Source organism: Sarcophilus harrisii, chromosome 4 (genome assembly GCF_902635505.1).
Source record: "Sarcophilus harrisii chromosome 4, mSarHar1.11, whole genome shotgun sequence".
Taxonomy (NCBI): domain Eukaryota; kingdom Metazoa; phylum Chordata; class Mammalia; order Dasyuromorphia; family Dasyuridae; genus Sarcophilus; species Sarcophilus harrisii.
This window is the reverse complement of record NC_045429.1, coordinates 282,395,767-282,420,544: the sequence shown is the minus strand read 5'-3', so window position 1 is coordinate 282,420,544 and position 24,778 is coordinate 282,395,767. Positions and strand designations below refer to the sequence as shown.

Here is a 24,778-nt window from a genome sequence, read left to right as displayed (position 1 = left end):
TTACAGGATTTAATAAAGTTTAAGTTTAGGTTCCACAACCACCACTTGGGCAGCTCAATTTTCCTGAGAAAGGGTCAATAATCTTCCAGCTGTGCTTCCTTCTCCATCTTCTTTCCATGAAAGTCATCTTGCTCAGTTAGATAAATCATAAAGAACAATTCAATGCAGCCAAGTCCCATTCAAAAAACTTTTCTTAGCAGTCTAAATGCCTCTTCTTGATTTTTTAAGATCCAACTTTATCTTCCACATCTTCAAATGCTTTGTTCTTCCTACTCTCACAAATATCTATATTCAACTCCCCTGGGTTTTTGTTTCTTTCCTTTTGACAATTTGCTTTGCATCTTCTGTGACCTATCTTCTTCGTGACACCATTTTCAGATATCCTGGACCTCATGCTCGGACCTCTTTTTGGACTTTGTGGATCTCTCTCTGTGGCAGACCATCCTGACCAAACTAGCTATCTACCAGCAACAAAGACTTTTCCTGGTTTGAGTTACTGAAAAGCAATTACTTTTTTTTTTTTCCTGATTCAACTAAGGGACCACTCAACAGAGACAATAACAGGAATAACTGAGGAATTGGAAAGCTGCTGGTAAGAAATGAGAACAGACATCAGTGAATGTGAAATACCAGTGTTTATTTGTTGGCACGAGATTACAACCTCTACTTCCAATGCTTTTCCCTCACACAAAACTTTAGTTGAAGGAAACTAACATATAAAGGAACTGCAGACATATTAATATCAGGATTCAAAAAACGGGTGGGAGATTTTAAGTGATGGCATCAAAGCCTTATCTAGACTATAGATGGGAAGGATGGCATTACTTTCTATTGCTGAGACAATTATTAAACATGTCTACTTCATTATGTTAGGCAGAAAGGAGATGTGTTAGGCAGAAAGTACATGCGCACTATTCACAGCTTGAAACTGACCATCATCTTTCTTATTCAGCTCCATTTCTCTATATCTTGAACTAAACCCAAATGTCGCCAGCAAAGGACAAGGCCAAGACAAGGGGGAAAGAAGGGGAGAAGAATGAAGTTTGAAAAAAATCTTTAGAAAAAAAAAAGCCAAACCTGCAATTTCTTCCATTTCTGTATTACAAGCTTCAGAATTGTTCTCATTGCAAGAGAAATTAAATCATCCTTCTTAGAAGTTCTGTTAACATGCCACAAATGGAAGCCAAGAGAAATGGATCCTCAGAAAGCTCATTTTTACATTATGAAAAGGTTATTTTGGGAAGTATGAATGGGGAAGGACAGGAGGAAAGGAAGAGTTGAAATCAAAACATCCCAATAATCAGATTCAGTAATAGAGTATGATGTATAGTCCTTTGGCTTCTGAAAAGCACTGCAGTTGTTCCTTTGCTTGCACAATCCAATGAGCTCTTCCTTAAGATCACTTGTTTCATGTTCCTCTTTTAAGAGGTAATTAAGATTAAATTTTAAGCAGTTTTTTTCCCCAAATACAAACATACAACCTTAGTTAAGAGAGGTATGAAATCTCTGGCCCCGAGGATGGTTGGAATTGTCCCAAAACTACAGGTGTGATGTCCCCTTTCCCAAAAATGTGTTGAGGCAAAGAAGCAAAACATTGAATCTCTCTTTTTTCATTATTAATATTATGCTTTTCCCACAACACATTTGAAAAAAACCTTTAGAAAAAAAAAGCCAAACCTGCAATTTCTTCCATTTCTGTATTACAAGCTTCAGAATTATTCCCATTGCAAGAGAAATTAAATCATCCTTCTTAGAAGTTCTGTTAACATGCTACAAATGGAAGCCAAGAGAAATGGATCCTCAGAAAGCTAATTTTTACATTATGAAAAGGTTATTTTGGGAAGTATGAACGGGGAAGGACAGGAGGAAAGGAAGAGTTGAAATCAAAACATCCCAATAATCAGATTCAGTAATAGAGTATGATGGACATTTGAACCTGTTTGGAAACACTACCCATTACTGGTAAAAACAAATGCAGCTTGACTTTTGGCTTCATGTTTATTATCCTTTATAAAAGGGCATCAATGGTGACAGAAGACAGCATATCTGAAATAAAGGATTGATTGGTAATATAAGACATGAAGATATTTAAAGCCATTTTTGTAGCTCTGATATAGGAATATTCACTTTTTATTTTAAAACAGTTTTCAACATCCTTAAATACTTTCAGTCACTTTCTCAAACAAAAAGCAATCTAATCTACACAGCTAGGACATCTTTTTCTAAAGACAAGCTAATTGATAATCTTAGGAAATCAACACACCAAGAGCCTACAAATACCCCCCGGTATAGAAAGCAAACCTTAAGAGGAAAATCTCCCACCAAATACACGTGAGGGTCCAGACCTTTGACTACAAACCAGCTATGAAATTTTCACATCATATCAAATGGACCCTATAGCTTTATAAAAACTTCAAATCCTTTCCATTTCAAACATTTAAAGCCCTTTCTCTACTAATAAATGATACAAACCCATGCAATTAACTACACTCTGTGGGAGCTGAAATTAATCATCTACATAGTGTGTTATGCTACATAGTGTAGCATAACACATTTACATAAATCCTGAAGATTTAAAATTCCATAAACTAAGACAATATAGCCTTTTTTTCCGAGTGGAGAAGAAAGCTTTCATGTTAAATAAAAACTGAATACTTTAGTTTTGAGAGGATTAGTCACCTTTTAAAGCCTTTGTATAAAAAGGGGTCCAATCAATATGTGGAGCAAGGCAAAAATGTTGGATTCTTTCACTCAAGTTAACAGCTGCTCATCCCTTCTTTGGCCTTGTTATTTATGTACCAGCTCAAGAACACTGGCTTCTTGCCCACTGACAAGATAACTTGCTCTCAATTTTCAGGGAATTCTAGAACTAATTTTTGCTTCAAGTCTCTGCTTTGCTAACGATCTTCTAAGTGATTCAATGTTACTTCATATGTTAACATATATAGATTTTCTAGTTCTTAAAGATGTGAATTGCTTAAACCATCTCTAATTGCTTGGTGACCCTCTCCCCCCCTCAATCACTCAAGTTAGTAAATGTTTCCATAAAATGTAGTCTGCTTAACCACCAGGATACTTTTGAACCCAAAGTACACAATTTAGCAATGAGAATAGTTTTAAGTGTGAGAATACAGAGTTGTGCTGTAGGACACTGAGCTGGACAGAACTACATGACTCCCAGTAAATGTCTTCTGCAAAGGAAAAGCTTCAATACTCCACCTTTTAGGCAAATATTTTCAATTAAGGCAAAGTTGCTCCAAGCACAATCTTACTTTGCTCAGGAAGATTCCCACTGGGATTATTTCCAGTGTGAATTTATGGACTATGTCATTGGATAAATTGTTAGTACATCCTGAGCTCTGGGAGAAACGGACTTTAGAAAATAGTATGATTTGAGGTCTTAGTACTTATTTTCTTTAAAAAAAAAAAAAAAAAATTCCAGAAGCTTTCACAGAGACTCAAGTATCTTTCTTTCCTGGCCCAATTCTTAATTCTGCTTAACTTGCTGTCAGAAACACACCTGGTAAATCATCCTTTGAGTACATGTTAAACTATTAAGCTGTGATAAGCATTCTTGGCTTTGGGTGTATATACAGAAATTATGATCAGATCAACAAGTCTGGAATTCAAAACCTAGATAAATGCTTAGCTGTACTCAAGAATTGTTCTGAACAGAATAAATGTCATGGCTAATGTCTATCAACAATCAGCAATTAGTAGTTTATGCTGATATTTTTGCTCCTTAAGCAAAAAATTTAACATTAAAATTTTGGGAATAAGGATTAAATTAAGGATTTTAAAATCCTTAAGGTTTTGTTGTTTTAACTGATTTAATCTCTGCATTTGATACAATGAGCATATTAAAAGCATATTTGAAAGGTTTTGCAAAATGAAGTTACCTTTACCTTACTCTATTGTATTATTTAAAGCTAGTTAAACATACATTAAATTGCAAACAAATTGGAAAAAAAACCAAAGATCTGATTACTGATAAGACAGTAGCCTAGGTATTCCATCATAAAAAATCTTTTTAACAGAACTGTCTCCAGTATTAAATAGAATAATTGATTTATCTTCCCAGTCTGCCCCATAAAAATTATTCCATTTTTAGAAATTCAAAGCAAATCAATTAAATGGCCTTAAAGCAACTAAAGGTTTTTTCTTTAAAGTAGAATGGGGTGAATCAATATTTTGCATTTGGTCCTTCTCAAAGAGAAAAAAGCATGATTTTTGCCAGATGTGAAAAGTCCAAGTTACGTATATCTCCAGGGAAGTTCTAGGCTAAAAAAAGAAAAAAAAAGATGATGAATCTGTCCCCACAAAGATGGGGAAGGGGGGGAAGAAAGGGGAGGGAACTGAACACATTTGGCAAAAAATTAAGCACCACTGAAAGGCCTTTGGATAGAATTAAAGGTCTTCAGTCTGGAGACTGAAAAGAGATTTTTGATTCCACCAACTGGACCTTGATAGAAACAACCTAGCAATAGTTTTCTTTCTCACTTAAATATAGTATACATATGCATAGTATTCTCTTTCCCCCCAATCCCAGAGTATGCTACCATTTCTTGTGACAGACATCTAAAAAAAGGCACCCAGAAAAGGGTAGACTTTTAAGAGTTCTTTTCTGGATCCCAAGAGCTTCTAATTTTAATATCAGAACAGTAATTGCCAAACAAGACTCTTATTTTCCCTTAGATTTTTCCATTACCACACAATGAAATAAACTGGTCATGCACATATTTATTATGAAGTTTAGTCCATATGCTTGCTGCTCATCTGAGAGCATTAGAACCCAAATTTGGAATATTTTCCCTTCCACAATTTCCAAGTCTCACATACTTCTGTGGGGCAAGTCTTATCTCCATGTGGTTTACATTAACAGAATGGCAATATGGTTAGGCAGCAACAAAACTATGAGAGCTGCTTGCTTTTTTTAGAGATTAAAAAGAGAAGGAAAGATACAAAATACTTGATTTCTCTATCTTTAAAAAAAAAATTCCCTCTACAGCTAGATTCTCCAAATGCAGCTGTTTGAGTTAATTATCCTGCACTCCAATTTATTTTCTTGATGCAGGTTATTTTCTGAAATGCAAATGGGATTAAAACCAAAGGACTTTATTGATTACATTACATTTCTATGTCTTCAGCCCTCTCCTCCCAAACACACACATATACACATATTGAAAAATTGTGACACTATTACATATTCTATTGCACATACTAAGTACACTCTCAGCTCAGGCTTCAAGAACACTAAAGAACTGGAACACCATAGTGCTAGGTAAGGAGCACATTATGGTAGTGAAATCTTTATTAATTGAAAAAGTAAATATGGCTCAGCATAAATTTATTTTAAGGAAAAGGAAGTGGGGAAATTGTTAAGACATTTATAGTGATGTCAATGCATTAAATGGAAGTTGTTGGGGTTTTTTAAACATAGAAAAGACTATGTACTAAGTCTGAAAGATGCCTATTAATGGCTTTCTCATTTAAAAAGGTAAAAAGAAGCTGAGCTTCTACCTCTACTCTACAAGAGGATGAGAAACAGAGGAAGAAAGTCTCCATTACATAACTTCCCCCTTCCCCTTTCCTTATAAGCCACAGAGACGAAAATATTCTTTTCTTCTGAGTAAGAAATTTTAGCATGGGGTACTAATCAACTTCTAACATCAAAAGAAAAAAACTTCTTATAGAGGAACTTGATTGTGTAGAAACAGGATTGCAAAGCTCCTGCAATATACTTTATATTCATGTTATTTCCATCAAGGTGTTTCCTAGGTGGGGTTGAGAAGGAGGGCCATAGGAAAGTACAATTCCAATTATTGGGCTGTGTAGCACACGTGAGGTGATCTTAATGTGAAATCTTGGAAAACCTGGCATGTCAAATTTATGCTGTTTCTCCGTTTGATCCAATTCAATAAGCCTGATCTCACAGGATCACATTGAATGAACTTCCTGTACAACAGGATACAGGCATTTGACTTTGGAAAAGTAAACTCAATCACTGCACTTTTATGTTTGGTTTATCAAATACACCAACATATGCACTTCCCGTCTTCCTTCTCTCCAAGAAAGATGGGATAGTTCTACTGGAACTCAATGAACAAAACCTCAGATCCAATAAGAAGCTTTACCAAATAGCTGCAATCTTTACAAAGTTTTAAGGAGAAAAAAGGACCATAAGTTTAAAAAAAATTTTTTTTGAAGGGGGAAAAAGAGCCAACCAATTTTTTTTTCCTAGACCATATTCATTAATAGACACAATGTACATGGCTCTAAAAATAAGAGCAAAATCAAGAGGGCATGTTCTTAAATATTTTGTGGGATGCTTTGTATTTTGTTTCTTTGCTTTGAAGAAATGGAGCTAGGAGGTTATGTGTTAAAGCATATATCTATCAAATCAATACACCAATACTATCACAAGAGATCTGTAAATACATACTTAAAAAGACAGGAATAGAATTTGTAATATAGAAAGGAAAAACAAAACCTTCATTCAATGCAAGCATGGCACAACAATACACTAATTTTAATTATGGATATTGGATAAAGCTTCCAATTTTTAGTTGAGTCTATCAATAAGTCCCTCCTGCTAAGGGCATTAATAGTACTGATTCATGCCATATAAAGATACTTCCTTGGCACAATTGATTTTCTTGATCCAAACAAAAGAAAAGCCATCAGTAGTCATTAACAATATTCTACCCTTACATTTTGATTTAATAGACCAGCACAACATTTTCAAAATGCTGTGAAATTTTTTTTTTGGTTACCCGTGCTTAAAAAAAGGACTGAATGCTATAACAGAACTTCACTTCTTCTTTCAGGAATCCCAAGTGTTTTCCTGCACAACATTTTCAAAACAGCAAATCTATAGAGCAAAGAGAGAATTGATCCAAAAGCCAGCAGTAGATAGCTGTTTTCTTGGGATGTCACTTGGTCTTGGATGACTCGATTTGACTTTTTTCTTGGCATTTCTGGCAGGACCTTGGTGTATTAAGCCTCTTAAAAAGAGATGGAATCTTCATTTTTAAATGGTCACATGGAGAATTGAGTTCAACATTTAGAATCAAAGTGTCATGCTCTATTTCAAACCACTGATATAAAACTACTTTATTAGTATGGGCTTATTGTCTTTTGACAAAATGCTAGTACTGATTTTTGGCCCTGTAGTTCAAAGTGTAACTTTGCTGTGATTCTTCTGTCTATAAGCTTCTAAAACTGGCTACTTTCTATTCCAGAGTCAACATTAAACTGATAGGTCTATCCAACTTATTTGTTCCCCATTAGTGGGAGGGAAGAAAAAAACCTTTTGAAAGTCTATGTATTTATTAGAATTATTAAATAAAAGTACTGCAGATTTCATTTCACATCTTGGCTATGTTTTGACAAAGGAGATGCTACTAAGAATCTAGCAACAACCTCCTGTCCCAAGCCAGGGATTAACTAATGCCCTGCCTTTGCCCATCCCCCCAAACCCACAACCATTTCCTTTTTATTTCCCAACTAAACAACACAGTTGGCAAATAAAGACAGTATGAAATATCAATAAAACAAAAGAGTTTAAAGTGTGCCAATACATTATGTAGCTATTCTAATAAATGATTAAGAGTCTTCTACACTAGTATTTCTGGGTAGAAGTTGTACCTTTCATATCCACACAGCAGGAGACAATATTTTGAGCATGCTTCATGCTAAAATTCTAAGTGCTGCTATGCCACAAACACAATAGTGAGCCCATGGATTTTCCCCTCATATGCTTCTTTTTTGGGACATAACACAGAAGAGGAGGAACATGTGTGGCTACAAGGGGAAGTACAGGCAAATACTTTAGCACAAAAAGATATCCAGTTGAGCACGATAAGGCATATGGACAAAAAGAAAGAGATCATCAACTACAAGTAGGGCTATGGAGAGAACTTAAAACTGGCAGAATAGAACTGGCATTGGCCAATCCAGTTCTTTGTACCTTTTAATCCCACAAGCTCCAGTTCAAATCCCCACTGTCACCGCAGCAGATTGAGATTCAATTTTATCACTCTTTTTATTGAATCTATTTGCTCCTCCTGTCTGGGTAATAAAAAGAAGTAAAGTTTTCTTCGTATTTTCTTCTGACAGAGTAGCAACTTCAATTGAGACAAGAGAAGGTTGTGAGCACCAGCAGTCAGAAGGTCATCCAACTCTTTCCCTATTAGGTCACCATAGTAAATGACCAAGGGTGGAAAAGAAGAATGAACAGGGAAACTGGTCTAGGATTGTCCCCTCCCCCCCCCCCCCAAAAAAAAAGTAAGATTAATGCTACTAGGCAGATTACCTAAGAAAATCTTCTCCTCTCTTGGAGCACTCTCAAAACAAACTCTTGCAAAATTAGACTTTAACATGTCCTCCTACAATCATTTATTTACATATTATATGTCAATATATAATGTGTATATAAATGCATCATGCACTGAACATGATCAATCTGCAGGTATAAACAGCACAGACTCCTGGAAAAGATGGCCTTACATTAATATCTTTTGTTTAAAAAAAAAAAAAAGAGGAAAATGTCTGGCCAGGATGGGAACTGAATAGATAGGAACACTTCGGAGTGCAAAACAGAGGAGAAGCTGCCTGTCTCTCTTCAGAGGGTAAAGGTGATGTTATGGGAAAGGACACATCATGCACAAAATATACTTTACAAAATACATACCCCATCCCACCCTTAGCTCCCAAAAGAGGATTTTTTTAGAAAAAGAAAAAAGAAAAAAAAGCTCCACTTAATATCAAACAGCAACATTATCAAAGAATACTTCCTCTGTTTTAGGCTGCTGCCCATGCCTTGTTTGAAAGAGGAGGCATGTGAAGAGGGGTAGGGAGTGAGAGGAAGAGAATCAGGGAGAAGGAAGGAGATCCAGATTTCAGTCTATTTTCCAATTTCTGTTTTTCTTGAGAAGATGTCTTCAGTCATCTGATGTCTGGCACTGAGCTCTGACTGGTGACCGAGTATGTTGTACCCATAACCAGGGTGCCATTGTTTGCCAGGCAGCCTTGCCTCAAGGTTTCAAAATATGAGGCCTGCACGGGTTTGTGATTCTGTAGCACTTTTATGGCATCTTCTATTTTAAACCAATCCCTTTTCCTTCCTGTTGGAGGATAGAAAGAGTTACAAGTCTATAGAGGAAGAGTTTTGCATTAAAATATTCTGGCAGGATAAGAGATCCCATAGACAATCTACAATGACTTCTTCCCTTTTATACTTGCCAGTATAAAACAAAATATAAAAAGAACACTTCCACCAAATTTCTTTTAATTTAATTTGAATAAGGATATGCCTGTTCTCTTTAAGATATAATAATTATAACAAAGGAAAAAATATGAAATGTAATGTATATCATGTAATATATATCTTATTATATAAGACAATAATTATAACAAAGGAAAAAAACAAAAGAAAACAAAAATCTAATTTCATATACTGAAAAGGAGGTGACAGAAGAAAATGGTAGCAAAAATAATTTTTAAAACCCATTTAAATATATAGCAATATTAATTACATGTAATTAACATGTAAATGTTAATATTATTAATTCAAGTCAGAAGTAAAATTAATGTTATTTTATGGCTCATGAATTGTACCCACATCACATTTTGAGATTCCACATATCCCCAGGGAATAAAGACTTGTATGATCTGACTCAGAGAAAAAAGAGTAAAACTAAAAGAACAATTGCTCCAACAATGTTGACAAGTCAAAACATGATTCCAAGACACCAATGATATAGCATGCATCCTGAGAAATGAGGGACTTGGGGACAGATGGAGACAAGTATTTTTTTGGACATGAACAATTTTGCTTTTCTATGCATATAGTTCTCTTTTTCTTTCTTTTTAAAATAAGAGGTATGGTAGGAGTGAGATAAAATAGATTTTTTTGGTTCACTGAAAAAAATTAATAAAGAAGCAACATTGGCACTTTTACTTACACATTTATTCATATATTTAGTCTGCGTAAGTAGTATGCATAGATAGAGAATAGACCCCAACACAGAAAATCCTGGATTCAAATCCTACTTCTGTAAGATAATGACTACATGACAATAGGCAATTAATTGCTCAAATCCTCCAGCCAACTCTCCTAGACCCTAAAGTGTTGACCTGAGATGGAAAAAGCTATTTCCTCATCCAAGAATTCCCTATATCAATGCAATACAAGTCCAGTTCTATCTCTATTGCACTGGCAATTTTAGCTCATTATTTGGCCATCTTTGGGGAATAACAAATACTTTGACACTGTTTTAGGAAAGTGTATCACTTATTGTGAAATTATAAAAATATGAAAACAGTAAAGTTGGCTATGATTTTCTGATGGCATTTTTATTTAAAAATAGGTGCCCCCAGAAATGAGTCAATAAATTAATAAACCCTGTTAATTGCTCACCTACAGAATTCTGACTTTTTACAAAAAGACATCTCCCAGAGACTATACTATGCCAATACCGTCCATGGAGTTTTCTTGCAAAGATACTGAAGTGATTTTGTAATTTTCTCCTCCAGTGGAGGTAAATAAGAGATTAAGTGGGTTGTCCAGGATCACCTAACTTACGTCTCTAAGATCAAAGTTGAATTCAGATCTTCCCGACTCTAGGCTTGGCACTCTATACACTAAACTACCTATCTTCCATGTCCAAATTTAACTCAGGACAAAAGCAGAGAAAATGAACCCTTTTCCCTTCTTTGCAAAAGTGGAAGACCAATTGTGTCTAACTTGCAGTGCAATAGTTTTGCTGAACTGAATTTTCTTCATTTTTAAAAATTATTTATTGTAAAACAATGGCACAGTAGACAGGGGAGAGGAGAGGGATACATTTGAATGTGAAGCTGACATAAAAAGTAGATTTGTAAAGGAAGGTGGTACTCTTAGATAATGATCCCCACACTGAACATGTTGAATGTGTACTGATGAACCAGGGTTGAAGCTTGGAGAAAAAAACAACAGGATGGAAATAGAGATGGGAGGAGGGAGAAGGGGGGGGGGGGGGGGGGTGTCATTCTGCATAGAGATGATAGGTGAGCCCATGGAGTTGATAGGATTAGCAGGAAAAGGGTGTGGAGATTAAAAAAGTGAGTCCTAGGAATGAATCTTGGGAACATACCTAGTTAAAATGTATATTCTTATGTTATGGAATTGCTTATTTCATTTCTTACACTTTAGTTTTATGGTTAAAAAAAAAAGAAGTTTTGGCACAAGTTAAACAATATAAATAGTGGTTTTTGTTTGTTTTTTTGCTGACAGCTCTGAGAATATAGGAGGGAATTTTAATTTATTTAAAATAAATTCTAAAATTCTCACTCTCAAGTTCAAAGGTTTATTATGTTTTCCTCTCCCATCCTTTTTTTTTTTTTTTTTTTTTAAAAAACAACTTTCCTATTATTTTCTAAAAATAATTCATGAAACTTTTGAGATGAGATAAAAATACAAGGGACACCTCGTGCCATTTCTTAGAGAATCCTCCCTAAACATCCAATAGTATGAATAACTTACCAATATTAACTGAGTCCTCCCAGTCTTCCAACACTTCTGTGACAATAAGCACATAGACATATGTTCTGTGCTTCCTTTCCTGATTCTGAAGAGGAAAGGGGAAATGAACAGAGAAACATCTTCTATCAGACAGCTCACGTAACTCTGTTTAGTGCACTTTAACAGAAGGATTCTTCTTTTACTTTCTTAAAAATCTTCTTTAAAATTACAGAGTCTATTTAAAATAGGTTTCAAGAGAATATAAGGTAAGCCATTTAGCTACTAAGCTACCTTGGATCACATTTCCCCCACTTTGATGGACTGCCACCTGAAAAACTCAGATGAAATACTAGGCTAAAAGAATGAAGTTAATGCCAAAAATGATCAGAGATAGTGGACTTAGAGGGTACATTAAAGGTTATTTTTCTTATTGACTTCATCATTCAGATGTTTTCTTATTCCTTTATTCTTTCTGGGCCAGTTTCACCTCAACACATTCTGTTTCTTCTTCGTCATTAAGGAAAGGTAGATTATGCTTAGGATGATAACTAGGATATTGTGCAGATCTCCAAAAGCATATGGAATAGGCTATACGTTAGAAAGTAGAGGGATGCATGGATCATTAGAAATCTTTAAGCAAAGAATAGATAAATACTTGTTGAATATTGTCCAGGTATGGCCCTAAGTCTCTTGAACCACAAGACTATTTTGTGCCTTCATTAAGCTCTGAGATACACTGTCTCTCAAATTGGCATACCTGCTATTTTATTTCCCAAAATAGTATTTTATTTTCCCATTTTGTGCCTGTACACAGGCTGTTTCTTGTACCTTCAACAAACCCCCTACTCAATTCTACTTCTTGGAATTCTAAGCTTTCTTCAAGGCTCAGCTCAGAGACCATCTGCTAATAAAAAAAAAAAAACCTAGCTGAAGTCTTTAGTCACTGATGGTCTCTCTTCTCAAATTATTAAGTATTAATATTTACCTGTACAATGAATGATTCCTGTTGTTTCCCCACCCCTGCCCCACCTCCCCAATAAATTTATACTCCTTGATGACAGAGACTTGTATTTCCAGGGTCTAGCATGATGTTTTGCAAACAGAAGAAAAGCTTGCTAATTGAATTGAACTATTTCCTCTATTTTTCCACTGCTCTTGCTTTACTTACTTTACAGTTCAATTCTACTAGACATCAAATATTTCAAAAGAGATGATACCTGAATGGGGATAACAATCCTACTTAAAAATAACTCATTATTCAGAAGAAAATGAATATCAGAGCACAGTATTTAATAAACCCAATGACCCTAAACAATGAGTAATGAAATAACAAGAAAAACTGCATTGTGGCAGAAACTAGGGTTAGGTGAACATCTCACTTCACAAAACAAGATAAATTCCAAATGATATCTTTGAAAAAAATTTCTCAAATCAAAGTCCAATATTCAAACTTATAAGAAACAGTTTCAAATTTGTCTAAGAACAAAAGTAATTCTCCAAGAAATAATCAAAGGACACGAACAGTTTTTAAAAGAAGCAATGCAATAAAGGCATGTGCACTTATTTCTTTTATGTTTTAAAAGGGCTACCATTATATCCTCTGCATGTTACACTACAGGTGTTGCCTATCCCTGGTCCTGGCTTTAAATAAAAGTATATGTGAATAAATATAAAAAATAAAAGAAGCAATGCAAGTTATCAACATGTTTTAAAACCACTCATTAGATACTCACATAGGAATGACATCTCTAGGTGACAGTTTAGTGACTGAGACTTTATGCAAATTGCTTTCAAGAATGGATGGACCAGTTCACAGATCTTCCAGCAATGCCTTCCATTAAGTTTCCCTTTTTTGGTCAATTTTGATGAGTTTAAAATAAAACCTCAGAGTTGTTTTAAATTGCTTTTCTCTATTAGCAGCATCTGGGGCATTTCTTCCCCCATATAGCTATTAAATAGTTTAAATTTGATTCTGTTTTGAAAATTGTTTATATTCTTTAACCATTCATCTTGTGGGGAATGGGTCTATCTTATAAATTAAAATCAGTTCCTTGCCATTTATAAAAGAAACATTCTACAAAGATTCCCATCCCTTAAACTATCTACTTTTTTCCTCCTAATGTTACTTGTTAAATAGCAAAATTGTCCATTTTATCTTTTGTGATGCTCTCTGTGTTTGTTTGGTCATTAACAAGAGTTCCCAACGTACAGATCCAAAAAACTACATTCTTTCTTGTTCTTCTAATTTGGTTATGATGTAACCTTTTATGTCTACATTTAAAGTACATTTTGGTACAGGATATGAAGTTGTGATCTAACATTAATTTCTACCAAACTTTTTCCTAGTCTTCCTAGTTTTTGTCACACTGCATTTTTTCAAGTATATACATATATACATACATACATACATGTATCAATTTCCCAACAATTTGGAAGAAGTTAAAAGATTTAACTTACCTCAAAAATGCCTACCAATCTTCCCAATGTCCCTTTCACTCCAGCCTGAATAAGAGAAAAGAAAATAAAGTGTTAATACTTTGGTGCTCTATCAAGCTGTCTTCACGTTAAATTACATGAAAAGAAAAGAGTTAAGCTCAGATAGCTTTTTTTGTCTACAGAACTGTAGCAGGTCTCAGTGTCTGTCATGAATGGACCAAGGTTGAGATCATGCTGGACAAAGGTACTACCAGTTCCTCTCCCATGAAAAAACATCAGCTCAACTAAATCCTATTTATAAATATACTCTAGCCCTTTCCTTGCCCCTGCCAAAAGCTAGCAAAAGCTAGCAATGTAATCTAAGAGTTCAAGATAAAACCAATGGCTTTTTGGATTATTTCCACAGTACAGCAAATTTATATGGTAGGTACACATTTGAATTGCCACATTCCTAACCTGCAGTAAAACTAAAGCTGATAGAAGAACAAGAGAGACAGAGAAAGAGGAAGGCAAGTGGAGGAGAGAGAGAGTAGAAAAGGGAAGAAGGGACACAGACAGAAATATAAAGACTGGTAGGCATCAGGCTATCTAAGGAGGGGTCTTTTATTTATTCAGTGGAGAAACAGAATGGAAGATATTATTAATAAAAAAGGAGCCCAGAATCCAAAAATCTGCATGCAAACAGATATAAACAGGATAAATATGAAAGAGTCTCAGAGGCAACAAAAATTTTCCCACACCCCCAAATTATTTTTATCATTCATGTTTGAAAAACTGACTTCCAAATTCTCTCTCACTCCTGCTCTCATTCCTCCCCAACTCATTGAGAAGACAATCATTAAATGACTATGCCATTTTCACATTAGCCATTTTGAAAAAGAAAAGCAAGAAAAATAAAGTTAAAAAAAAAAAAAAAGATTCATTCTGCAGCCACACTACATCAGTTCTCTCTCTGAAGGTGGATAGTATTTTTCAGAAGTCTTGTAGATTGTTTCAGACCATTCCTTGTACTGAACAGAAAAACTAAGTCATTCACAGTCAATTATCATATAATTTGCTGTTAACTTGCACAATATTCTTCTAGTTCTGATCACTTTACCTTATATCAGTTCATATAAGTGTTCCCAAGTTTTTCTGAAAGGAAAATTCATTCTTTCTTATACCATAACAGTGTTCCATCATGATCATACAGCACATCTTGGTCATCCATTCCCCAATTGATGGGCATCCCCTCAATTTCCAATTCTTTGCCACCACAAAAATGCCTTCTATAAATATTTTTGTACATATAGATCCTTTTCCCTTTTCAAAAAGCGCTAAAATTAAGGAAGCCGGGAAAGGTCTCCTGCAGAGGGGGCAAGACTTTAATTGACTTGAAGGTGGGAAGATAAGATGAAAAAGGTTTGGGTCAGTGAAAATACTCTGTGTGAACTGCAGAAAAGACTGGAGTATTTTATTCAAGGAATAAATAGCAAGGAAACTAATGTCACTGGATTATAGGATATGTAGAGCAAAATATGACATTAGAAGATTAAGACTAGAAAGATCTGAGAGGGCCAGTTTATGAAGGGTTTTAAAAGCCCAATAAATTACTTACTATACTTTAAAGTGCTAAATAAATATAAGTGATGATGTAATCCCTTAACCAATCAATATTTCACATAAAATATAATATCAACAGGACATAACACTTCAGATATGGCCTAAACAGGATAAATATAGTACATAGACCTATTTCACTTATTCTGGCCATCAAACTCTTAATAATGTAGTTTTAGTAGCTCCTACCCAAGGTCCCTCCTTTCCCTTGATTAGTGAGATGGAGGGTATCTCCCACTGATACTCCATTTAAGGATGATGTCCAGAGCAGTCACCACTAGGTTTTCATCATATTCTCCCTTTACAGCTTCTTTTTATGTGTCATCTCCCTTTTTTAGACTGAGTAAGCATTTCGGGGTCCCAACTTATCTTTTACCTTTTTTTTTTTTTTTTTTTTTTTGGTAATCCAGCATTTATCAGTGCCTGGTACATAGTAAGTATTAAATAAATGTAAAAATAAATGACTGACTTGTCAACTTAAGTGTTTTTACGTGAACTAATTTTTGCCAATATTTGTCCCATCTAATGACAGCTAAGAAGAATAAACAAAAATATAGACCAGGTTTTATAACCTATATATTGTAAAATACAGGCTAGTTCCCTGGAGAGCCAGGTCAGCCAGAGTCAGTATAAATCAAAATCGTTGGTCTTTAGGGGGAGAAGTGAAGGAGGCAGCCAAGCTGCCACTCGGCTTGCCAAATTCTGGAGTCTAGAATCACCAGCCTCTCTCTTCCTCATCCTGCTGCCAAGTGCCTCTCACTTCTTTCTCTCTACCCTCCAATCTTTGTCTAAGATTATCTTACTACCAAACATTCAGCAAGCACCAAAGGTGAGGAGAGCCATCATCCAAATATGCTAATAGAGCCATTATCTCACATCAAATAGGTAGCCTTAAGTGCTCTCATCTGATTCAGAGTTCCAGCCCTCTATATTATATAGTTAAGAAGAAATAGCTTGGTATGACAGAAAAGAGCACTGGATACCAATCTGATATATTAGTTATGTGACCATGGGCAAGTCATTTAAGTCTCTAAATCTCAATTTTCTGTAAAATACAGGCACCAACACTACCATTACTTAACTCTAAGGATTGTGAAAGACTTGACCATAAAAGCTTTAAAATGCTAAATATATCTGATTTTTAAAAAAACAACAAATATACACAAATATAAAGTTTAGAAGGGAAGCAGAAAATAGGGGGACAATTTTTATAGACAGTTTTAAGATAAAGGTCTCATATCTAAAATATATAAAGAACTCTGTGAAATCTATAATAATACAAGTCATTCCCCAATCAATAAATGATCAAAGGGTAAGAACAGGCAATTTTTCAATTCAAGAAATCAAAAACAATTCAGTCATATAAAATGCTGGTCAGAGAACATAGATTAAAACCTTCTTGAGATATAATTTTACACCTACCAGATTGGCTAAAATAATAAAAGGGAAAATGAGAGGATGTGGAGAAATTGAGACACTAATTTATTACTGTTAGAATTGTGAAATTATCTACCCATTTTGAAGAAGAATCCAGAATTACTGCCCAAAGAGTTATTAAAATTCCCATACTCTTTGATTCAGTAATACCACTATTTGGTCTATTTCCAAAAATGATTAGGGAAAAAGGAAAAGAACCTATATGTTATATATTACAACTCTTTTGTGGTAGCAAAAGAACTAGAAATTGCAAAGATGCTCATCATTAGGGAAAAGCTATAACTGTGGTATATATTTGTAGTGAAATACAAGGTGCTATAAATAAAACAAATATTTAAGTATTAGTCACTGCTTGGGATACAAGAAGGTAAAGAAATACAACTATATTCTTCTGGTGGAGACAAAATATGTGCACACATACTCACATATTTTAGCCTGAAGTGAATACATTAGAATTAGAAAAGAAAATGTCAAATGACTCCAGTATCTTGGCCAAAAAAATCACAAACGGATTTTGAAGAGGCACATGTGATAACATCAGCAGTAGAGCAACACAACAATAAAGTATGTGGAGAAAGGAACATCAAGAAGCTGAGGATAGATCAGAGGTAGATAAAAGGTATTATAATAGGGCAGGTGAGAAGAGATGGGGTTCTAACTAGGTTGCAATGTGATTGGAAAAAAAAAGATGGAAATGAGATATGGAAATAGAATTGACAGAATTTGCCAACTGAGTCAATGTGAGAAGCGAGGTCAAATTCTTGTTCTTTCAACCTATATATCAGCTTCCCACCACACTGATTATTTTAACTGGCATTCTCCAACCACCTGTCTTATTTAAGGTGTACAATTAGACTTGTGCCCAACATTCAAGTATGACCAAACTAAAGCTGTGTGTGACATGTTTCCTATCAGATTTTCATTGGTATTCCTTTTAAAAAAATTACTATTAAAGTTTTTTTATTTTCAAAACATATGCATAATTTTCAACATTCACCCCTGCAAAACTTTGTGTTCCAAATTTTCCCCTCCTTTTCCCCTGCCCCCTCCCTTAGGCAGCAAGTAACCCAAACATGTGCAATTCTTCTATACATATTTCCACGATTATCATACTGCACAAGAAAAATCAGATCGAAAAGGAAAAAAAAAAAGAGAAAACAAAATGCAAGCAAACAACAAAAAGAGTGAAAATGCTTATGCTGTGATCCACACTCAATTCCCACAGTCCTCTCTCTGGGTATAGATGACTCTGCATCACAAGACCATTGGAACTGGCCTGGCTCATCTCATTGTTGAAAAGAGCCATGTCTATCAGAATTTATTATCCTATAATCTTGCTGTTGTCATATACAATGATCTCCTGATTCCATTCATTTCACTTAGCATCAATTCATATAAGTCTCTAGAGGCCTCTCTGGAATCATTTTGCTGATTGTTTCTTATAGAAAAATACTATTCCATAACATTTATATTCCAAAGCTTATTCAGCCATTCTCCAAGTTATGGGCATCCATCACTGGTATTCTTGATAATGCTTAATTTTTTTTTTTTTTGGAATGATAAAGATAATCAGGTAGCAGACTGAGATGACTCTCAGATATACCTCTTAGTTTTAAAGCAATAATCATCTCAAAAATATAGTTTTACCCTGAAATATTTTGTTCTACTTCTAAAGTTTTTAAATTTATTCATATAGAAGTAACCCTGTCTTTATATGATCTTCTTTTCCCAAAACATCAAACATCCCAACAAAGAACCTCATCAAAAGTGAAAATTATGTCTCTTATTTCAACTTCATCTTTTATCTTCTCAAAGAAGTATAATAGCCCCCTAGAGAAATCATATTATCCTCGAGCAATAGATTATTTTTGCTTAAGTGTTTAGGGATTCTATCTTTTCACTTTTCTCTTCCAGAATTTTTTCATAGACAGCAGTCAGAGCAGTCATTTGTAGCAGATATAAGCAAAGGTATCAAAACAAGTGGGCAGATGCACACATACTCTTTCTCCTTCTGAGCGGTTTCAAACACCCTCCCACCAACTAATCCCAGAGGTCAGCCAATGGAAATTTCTTTTTGATTGACACCAAGCTACCCACCTGGGAAAGAATGCCCTCCAATCCCTTGGGAAACCTATTTTCATTGGTGAAAATTATGTAAATTGTGTCCCCTTTTACTTTTGGGAGGTCCCTGATATAAACTCAGTCCCTCTTGGGGAGGGGGAGGGTCAAACACTGGGAGGAGCACACCTTTCCCAGACAACTCCCATTCAATTGCTCTCCTTTGCACCTAATTCACATACTTCTGAATGGAGCTGGTGGAGGAAATTAAAAAATGTTTTGACTGGGCCATTGCAAATTTAAGTAATCTATGTTAAGGAAACCAGAAAGCATTCCACAGATTCAATATCTCACAGCAATTGTCCCATTCTTTCCTCAAGCTTCTCATAAAATCTTCATTACCTGTTGACTGAAGATTTGTCTTCATACTTCATGGAAGAAATTGAGACCATTCAGGAAACAACGTTGTTCTCCCTCCTATTCACTTGATGTCATTCTTTCTCTACTACCTCCTTCATTCTATTTTCAGCTAGCTAGTTCTTACTTTATTATGGTCTCATATAAAGTGGTGGCCTTTCTCCTAGTTAAGGCAGACTCCTCTTTCCACATACATCCGTGATCCCAAGTCTACCAAGTTTTCCAGCAAGTCTTCCCTATTCTTAAAAATTCTTATTTGACCCAACTATTTCTGCTACTGCCCTAAATCGCCTCCCTTTTTTCTTTTTTTGCTGAGGCAATTGGGGTTAAGTGGTTTGCCCAGGGTCACACAGGCAGGAAGTATTAAGTGTCTGAGGCCAGATTTGAATTCAGTTTCTCCTGACTTCAGGGCTGGTGAATCTCTCCACTTCTTAAAAGCATAAATCCATGAGAAAGCCATTTACAATTATTGCTTCCATTACTCCTCATCTCACTAATGTTCAAGCTTCCCACTTTCTACTTCAATTGAACATGCCTTTCCAAAGTTGTAAGTGCCTTCCAACTCACCAAAACTAAAGTCCTTTTCTCAACAGTGATTTATGATATTCATCTAACTGGGCCCAAAATAAATAGTGCAAAGAAGCATATAACAGGTCATGTAATGGACCATATAACAAGCCAGGTGAGAAGTGACAGGGGCCTGAACTAGGATGGTTGCAGTGAGTGGTGAGAAGGGTATGGAAATGATATGTTGTGGAACTTGGCAACTGGTGATGACTTCATATAGAAAGTCTTCTAGGTTTTCATTACACTGCTCTCCACTGATGGTCCTCTTATTTGTTCCACAGCACCTGCTTAATTTCCTTTGCTCTTGTCCTCAGAATTTTCCAAGGCTATGTCTGTTTTGGATGCCTTCTCTTTTCCTACTGCATACTAAAACTTTTTTCCATTCAAATAAAAATATAAAGAACTATTTCTATAGTCTGAAATCCCTTCCAGATTACTCTTTGAGAAAGTATATTTAGGACAAGAACAAAATTTAAGGCCCTGGAAAATGAATTAAAGGTGTTAACCAAATTTAGAAAAAGTCTCTGGGGTCCAATTAAAATCAAAGTTTCCTCCAACCCCTGAAAGGATTATTGTATTGATCAGGGGAGGGAAGTGATCTGGGAAGAAATTGAGTGGTTTAGGAGATCAAGTAACTACAATTCTATTTGATAGAGTAGAAGGTTAGCTCAAAATCATATTTATATATTGTGAGCTTTTAGTTGTTCAAGATTTCTGTGTTATTTCAAACAGTCTTACAGATTGCACATATATAACCTGTATCAGATTGCTTGTCATCTTGGGGAGGAGAGATGTTTTAGAAAGGAGAGAGGAAAAATATTAAAACCTCAAAAAAAATTTTATAATAGCTTTTTATTTTTCAAAATACATACAAAGATAGTTTTCAACATTCACCTTTGCAAAACCTTGTGTTCCATATTTTTCTCCCTCCCTTCCCTTCCACCCTAGATAGCAAGCAATCCAATATAAGTTAAAGATGTGCAATTCTCTACATTTTGGTCACTCTTTATGTGAAAAAAATTTTTAAAAAATACCAAGCAAGCAAGCAAACAACAATGGTGAAAATACTAGGTTGTGAACCACATTCAGTCACCACAGTCCTCTCTCTGGATGCAAATGGCTCTCTCCATCACTAGTTTATTGGAATTGGTTTGAATCACCTCATCCTTGAAAAGAGCCAAATCCATCACAGTTGATCAACACATTACAATGTATAATGTTCTTTTGGTTCTACTCAATTCACTTAATATCAGTTCATGTTAAGTCTTTCCAGGACTTTCTGAAATCATCCTGTTGATAGTTTGTTAAATAACACTAATACTCCATAACATTCATATACCACAACTTTATTTAGTCATTCCCCAATTGATGGACATCCACTCAGTTTCCAGTTCCTTGCCACTACAAAAAGGGCTGCTAGAAATATTTTTTGCATATGTTGGTTCTTTCCCCTTTTTTAATGATCTCTTTGGGACACAGGCTCCACATAGACACACTGATGGATCAATGTTATGGGCCAGAACTCTTGTACTTAAAATAAGGATTTTTATGCTATCAAAGGGTAATTTGTACTGAAATGTCTGTATACTGACCTTTACCTGCTAGTTGGTCAAAGGTGATTTGTATATTAACTCCAGTTTGCCTATTTCATTGGGCTTGTATTCTACATACTTCACCATACTCTGAACTGACTTTCAGTCTGTAAACATGTCCTTGGTATAGATTTCCAATCATTAGGGGTTAAAATTTCATAAGCCAAATTCTCTAATATCATCTTAACATAAGATGATGTAGCCCCATAAAGAGTGCAACCCTTTTTCAAATCTTTGGTTATTTTCCAGATCAAAAGGAATATATCTTCTTTGTTGACCTGAAGAGTCAAACTCTTACAGTGTATGCATTTATTTGTAAATCAGATATATTTTGTCCTTTTTTAGCTTTAACTAGTGCCTTTTGTAATTTTGTCATAGGATGCTTCATAGGTGGTGCTGATTGTGTCACTGCCCTCCCCCTTCCTCCCTCTATCCATGAAGGGTTAATTGGGAAGGAGGGTAGGTCAGGGAATGGGGAATGCCCTAATGGCTCCTGCTGTGAAGAAATAATTTCAGAACTGTATTTAACTCCATTCTTGTCTTAATTCTTCATCATTTTTACCTAGTTTGTCAGTATCCTCCCCCTCCTGCTCTTTCTTCTTTTTCCTTAGTAATTCCTTAAAGCCAATTGTATTAAATTATATGCATAGAGTGTTTCTTTAGGAATTGAATCGGGGCCTTTACTGTAATATTCATAGTTGCTCTCCTACTAATTTCCACTCATCTGGATCTAATTCTTTTTCCTTAGAGAACCAAGCAGATGTGTATTTTAATATTTTGAAGAGTTCAATGATCTGCATCCAAGTTATAAATCAAACCTTGGTTTTTTATTAGTTTAACTAAGCTTTTGACACATTTTCCTTTGAGTGGAGAAGGCTCCTTTCTAAACATCTGTCCTATTTTAGTTTAGCCCTTAACAAAGTTTCCTTCTTATCTATTTTTGTACTCACGCTAATTTCTGGGTCACAGAGACTTTTCCACTGAACTCAGGAGATCAAAGATTTGATAGCCCTTTGGGCACAGTTCAAAACTGCTCTCCAGAATGGTTGGATGAGTCCACAATTCTACCAAAAATGTGTCAGTGTCCCAGTTTTTCCACATATCCTCCAACACTTATCATTATCTTTTCCTGTCATCTTACCCAACCTGAGAGGTATGTAGTTGTACCTCAGGATTGTCAATTTGCATTTCTCTAATTTAGAGCATTTTTAAAAACATGACTAAAAATGGCTTTAATTTTTTCTTCTGAAAACTACATGCTCACATACTTTGACAACATATCAATTGGCTTGTGTTCTTATAAATTTCTAAACTCAAAAACTTATAAAAAATGAATGCTGACAACTATCTTTACATGTAATTGGAAAAAATAAAATAGTATTTACCAAAGCAATTAAATAGTCTTAAATTATGTCAAGGGGCATTTTTCTCAAGCAGATCAATACTTTAATTCAGATGAATATTTAATGAATCAAGATTGTTTGGGGCAGATTTGTGACTATGGTATATGCATGTTATAGAGTATTATTGTTTTGTAAAAAAAAAAAAAAAAAAGACCAACAGGATGATTTCAGGGAGACCTGGAGAGACTTACATGGACATTAGTTCAAACTGAAATAAGTAGAACCAGGAGATCATTGTACATGGCACAGCAAGATTATACCATTATCAATTCTGATGGACATAGCTCTCTTCAACAATGACATGATTCAAACAGATGATTAGAGCCATCTACACCCAGAGAGAGGACTATGGGAACTGAGTGTGGTTCACAGCATAGCATTTCCACTCTTTTTGTTGTTGCTTGCTTGCATTTGTTTTTGCTTCACGTTTTCTCCTGTGCAGCATGATAATTGTATAAATATGTATGCTTATGTTGGATTTAATATATATTTTTACCATGTTTAACATATATTGGACTATTTGCCACCTAGGGAAGGGTGTGAGGGAAGGGGGGAAATTGGAACGTAGGATTTTGCAAGGGCTAATACTGAAGAATTGTCCATGCATATGTTTTGAAAAAATAAAAAGTTTTAAATAAAAATGTATGGCTAAGCAAAGTCAAAATAAAGTTTAAAGTTAAATGGAACTAACCTCTTAGATCACATAAGACAGTAATGTAACATTTATTTATTCAAATGTGTAAATGTTTATTCAAATGTGTTAAAATCAATTTAAAAACACACCTTTGGAATTATGTAAATAGTAGCTACTTGAATATCTGTTAATAGTACAAGAGATTTAAAACAACAAACCTTAAATAGAAGATACTTAACTGAAACAGGATGCCTCACAGAACTGTACTTTTATTTCATTGCTTGTTAATTATCATACACCATTTCTCCTTACATTCAATACATATCCCCATATAATATTCCTTATGCCATTATTTCTCATAATTACACAATTACATTCTTTCTTTCAAGTCCTGCTCCAAAGAGACTAAGTCACATGAATTATTTAAATTGCTTTCCCCCTACTACTGGAAATAGTAGCTTGTCCAGAGCCAACTAACAACTAGGTTATACTCCATGAATATCCATGAATTAACCAGTGATGTTTATTATTGCACAAGAGAAATAAACTGGCAGGCAAAACCAATTTGGAAAGCCAATTCTCCACTCCCAAGTCAAGTGGCCAGAACATGCCCAAATTATCTCCAGACACAATCAAATACTTTTTCTCAACTGTACCTCCACACTTACACTGCTTAAGAACAAAGCCAGTAGTATACATTATGGGGAAGGGGAGGGAAAGAGAGGAAGAAGTGTGGAAAGAGATTTATAGGAAACAGAAGTTATCTTTTCTTTGGAGAAGTTGAGAAACTATATTAAAAAAAATTTCAGTATTCCAAATAGGTTAAAACCATTAAAAAGGGACCTAAAATTAAAAACACACAATGGCAACACATCCTAAAACTAAAGGGTATAATAGTTACTTAATTATGAAGCACTGATACAGAATTTTTGTGTAGCTTATCCCTACATTTGTTACTTCTATATTCATCATCAACAGAGTGCCGTCTGACATGGTAGAAAGAGTATGAGTATAAATTAGGAAGAGATTTGCAATTCTTACCCCGATTTTGTCAAATTTTAAGACTTAGGTAAATCACTTTCACCAATCTGTATAGCAAAGGGATTAGACTAGATATTTTGTGGGAGGGATC

At 34.9% G+C, this 24,778-nt stretch overlaps 1 protein-coding gene across 2 annotated transcripts in view; it reads right to left on the bottom strand.

Annotated features, from left to right (window-relative positions):
• Nucleotides 1-616: 616 nt before the first annotated feature.
• Nucleotides 617-24,778, bottom strand: part of NUDT3 (nudix hydrolase 3) — a 64,984-nt gene continuing 40,822 nt past the window's right edge. For both annotated transcript variants that reach the window (XM_031965039.1, XM_031965040.1), the window contains 3 exons: nt 13,961-14,005; nt 11,525-11,609; nt 617-9,125 (listed from right to left, as the gene is read on the bottom strand). In XM_031965039.1, the coding sequence (XP_031820899.1) occupies nt 8,947-9,125; nt 11,525-11,609; nt 13,961-14,005 (309 nt within the window). In that variant the 3' untranslated portion in view covers nt 617-8,946. The remainder of the gene's footprint in view (nt 9,126-11,524; nt 11,610-13,960; nt 14,006-24,778) is intronic.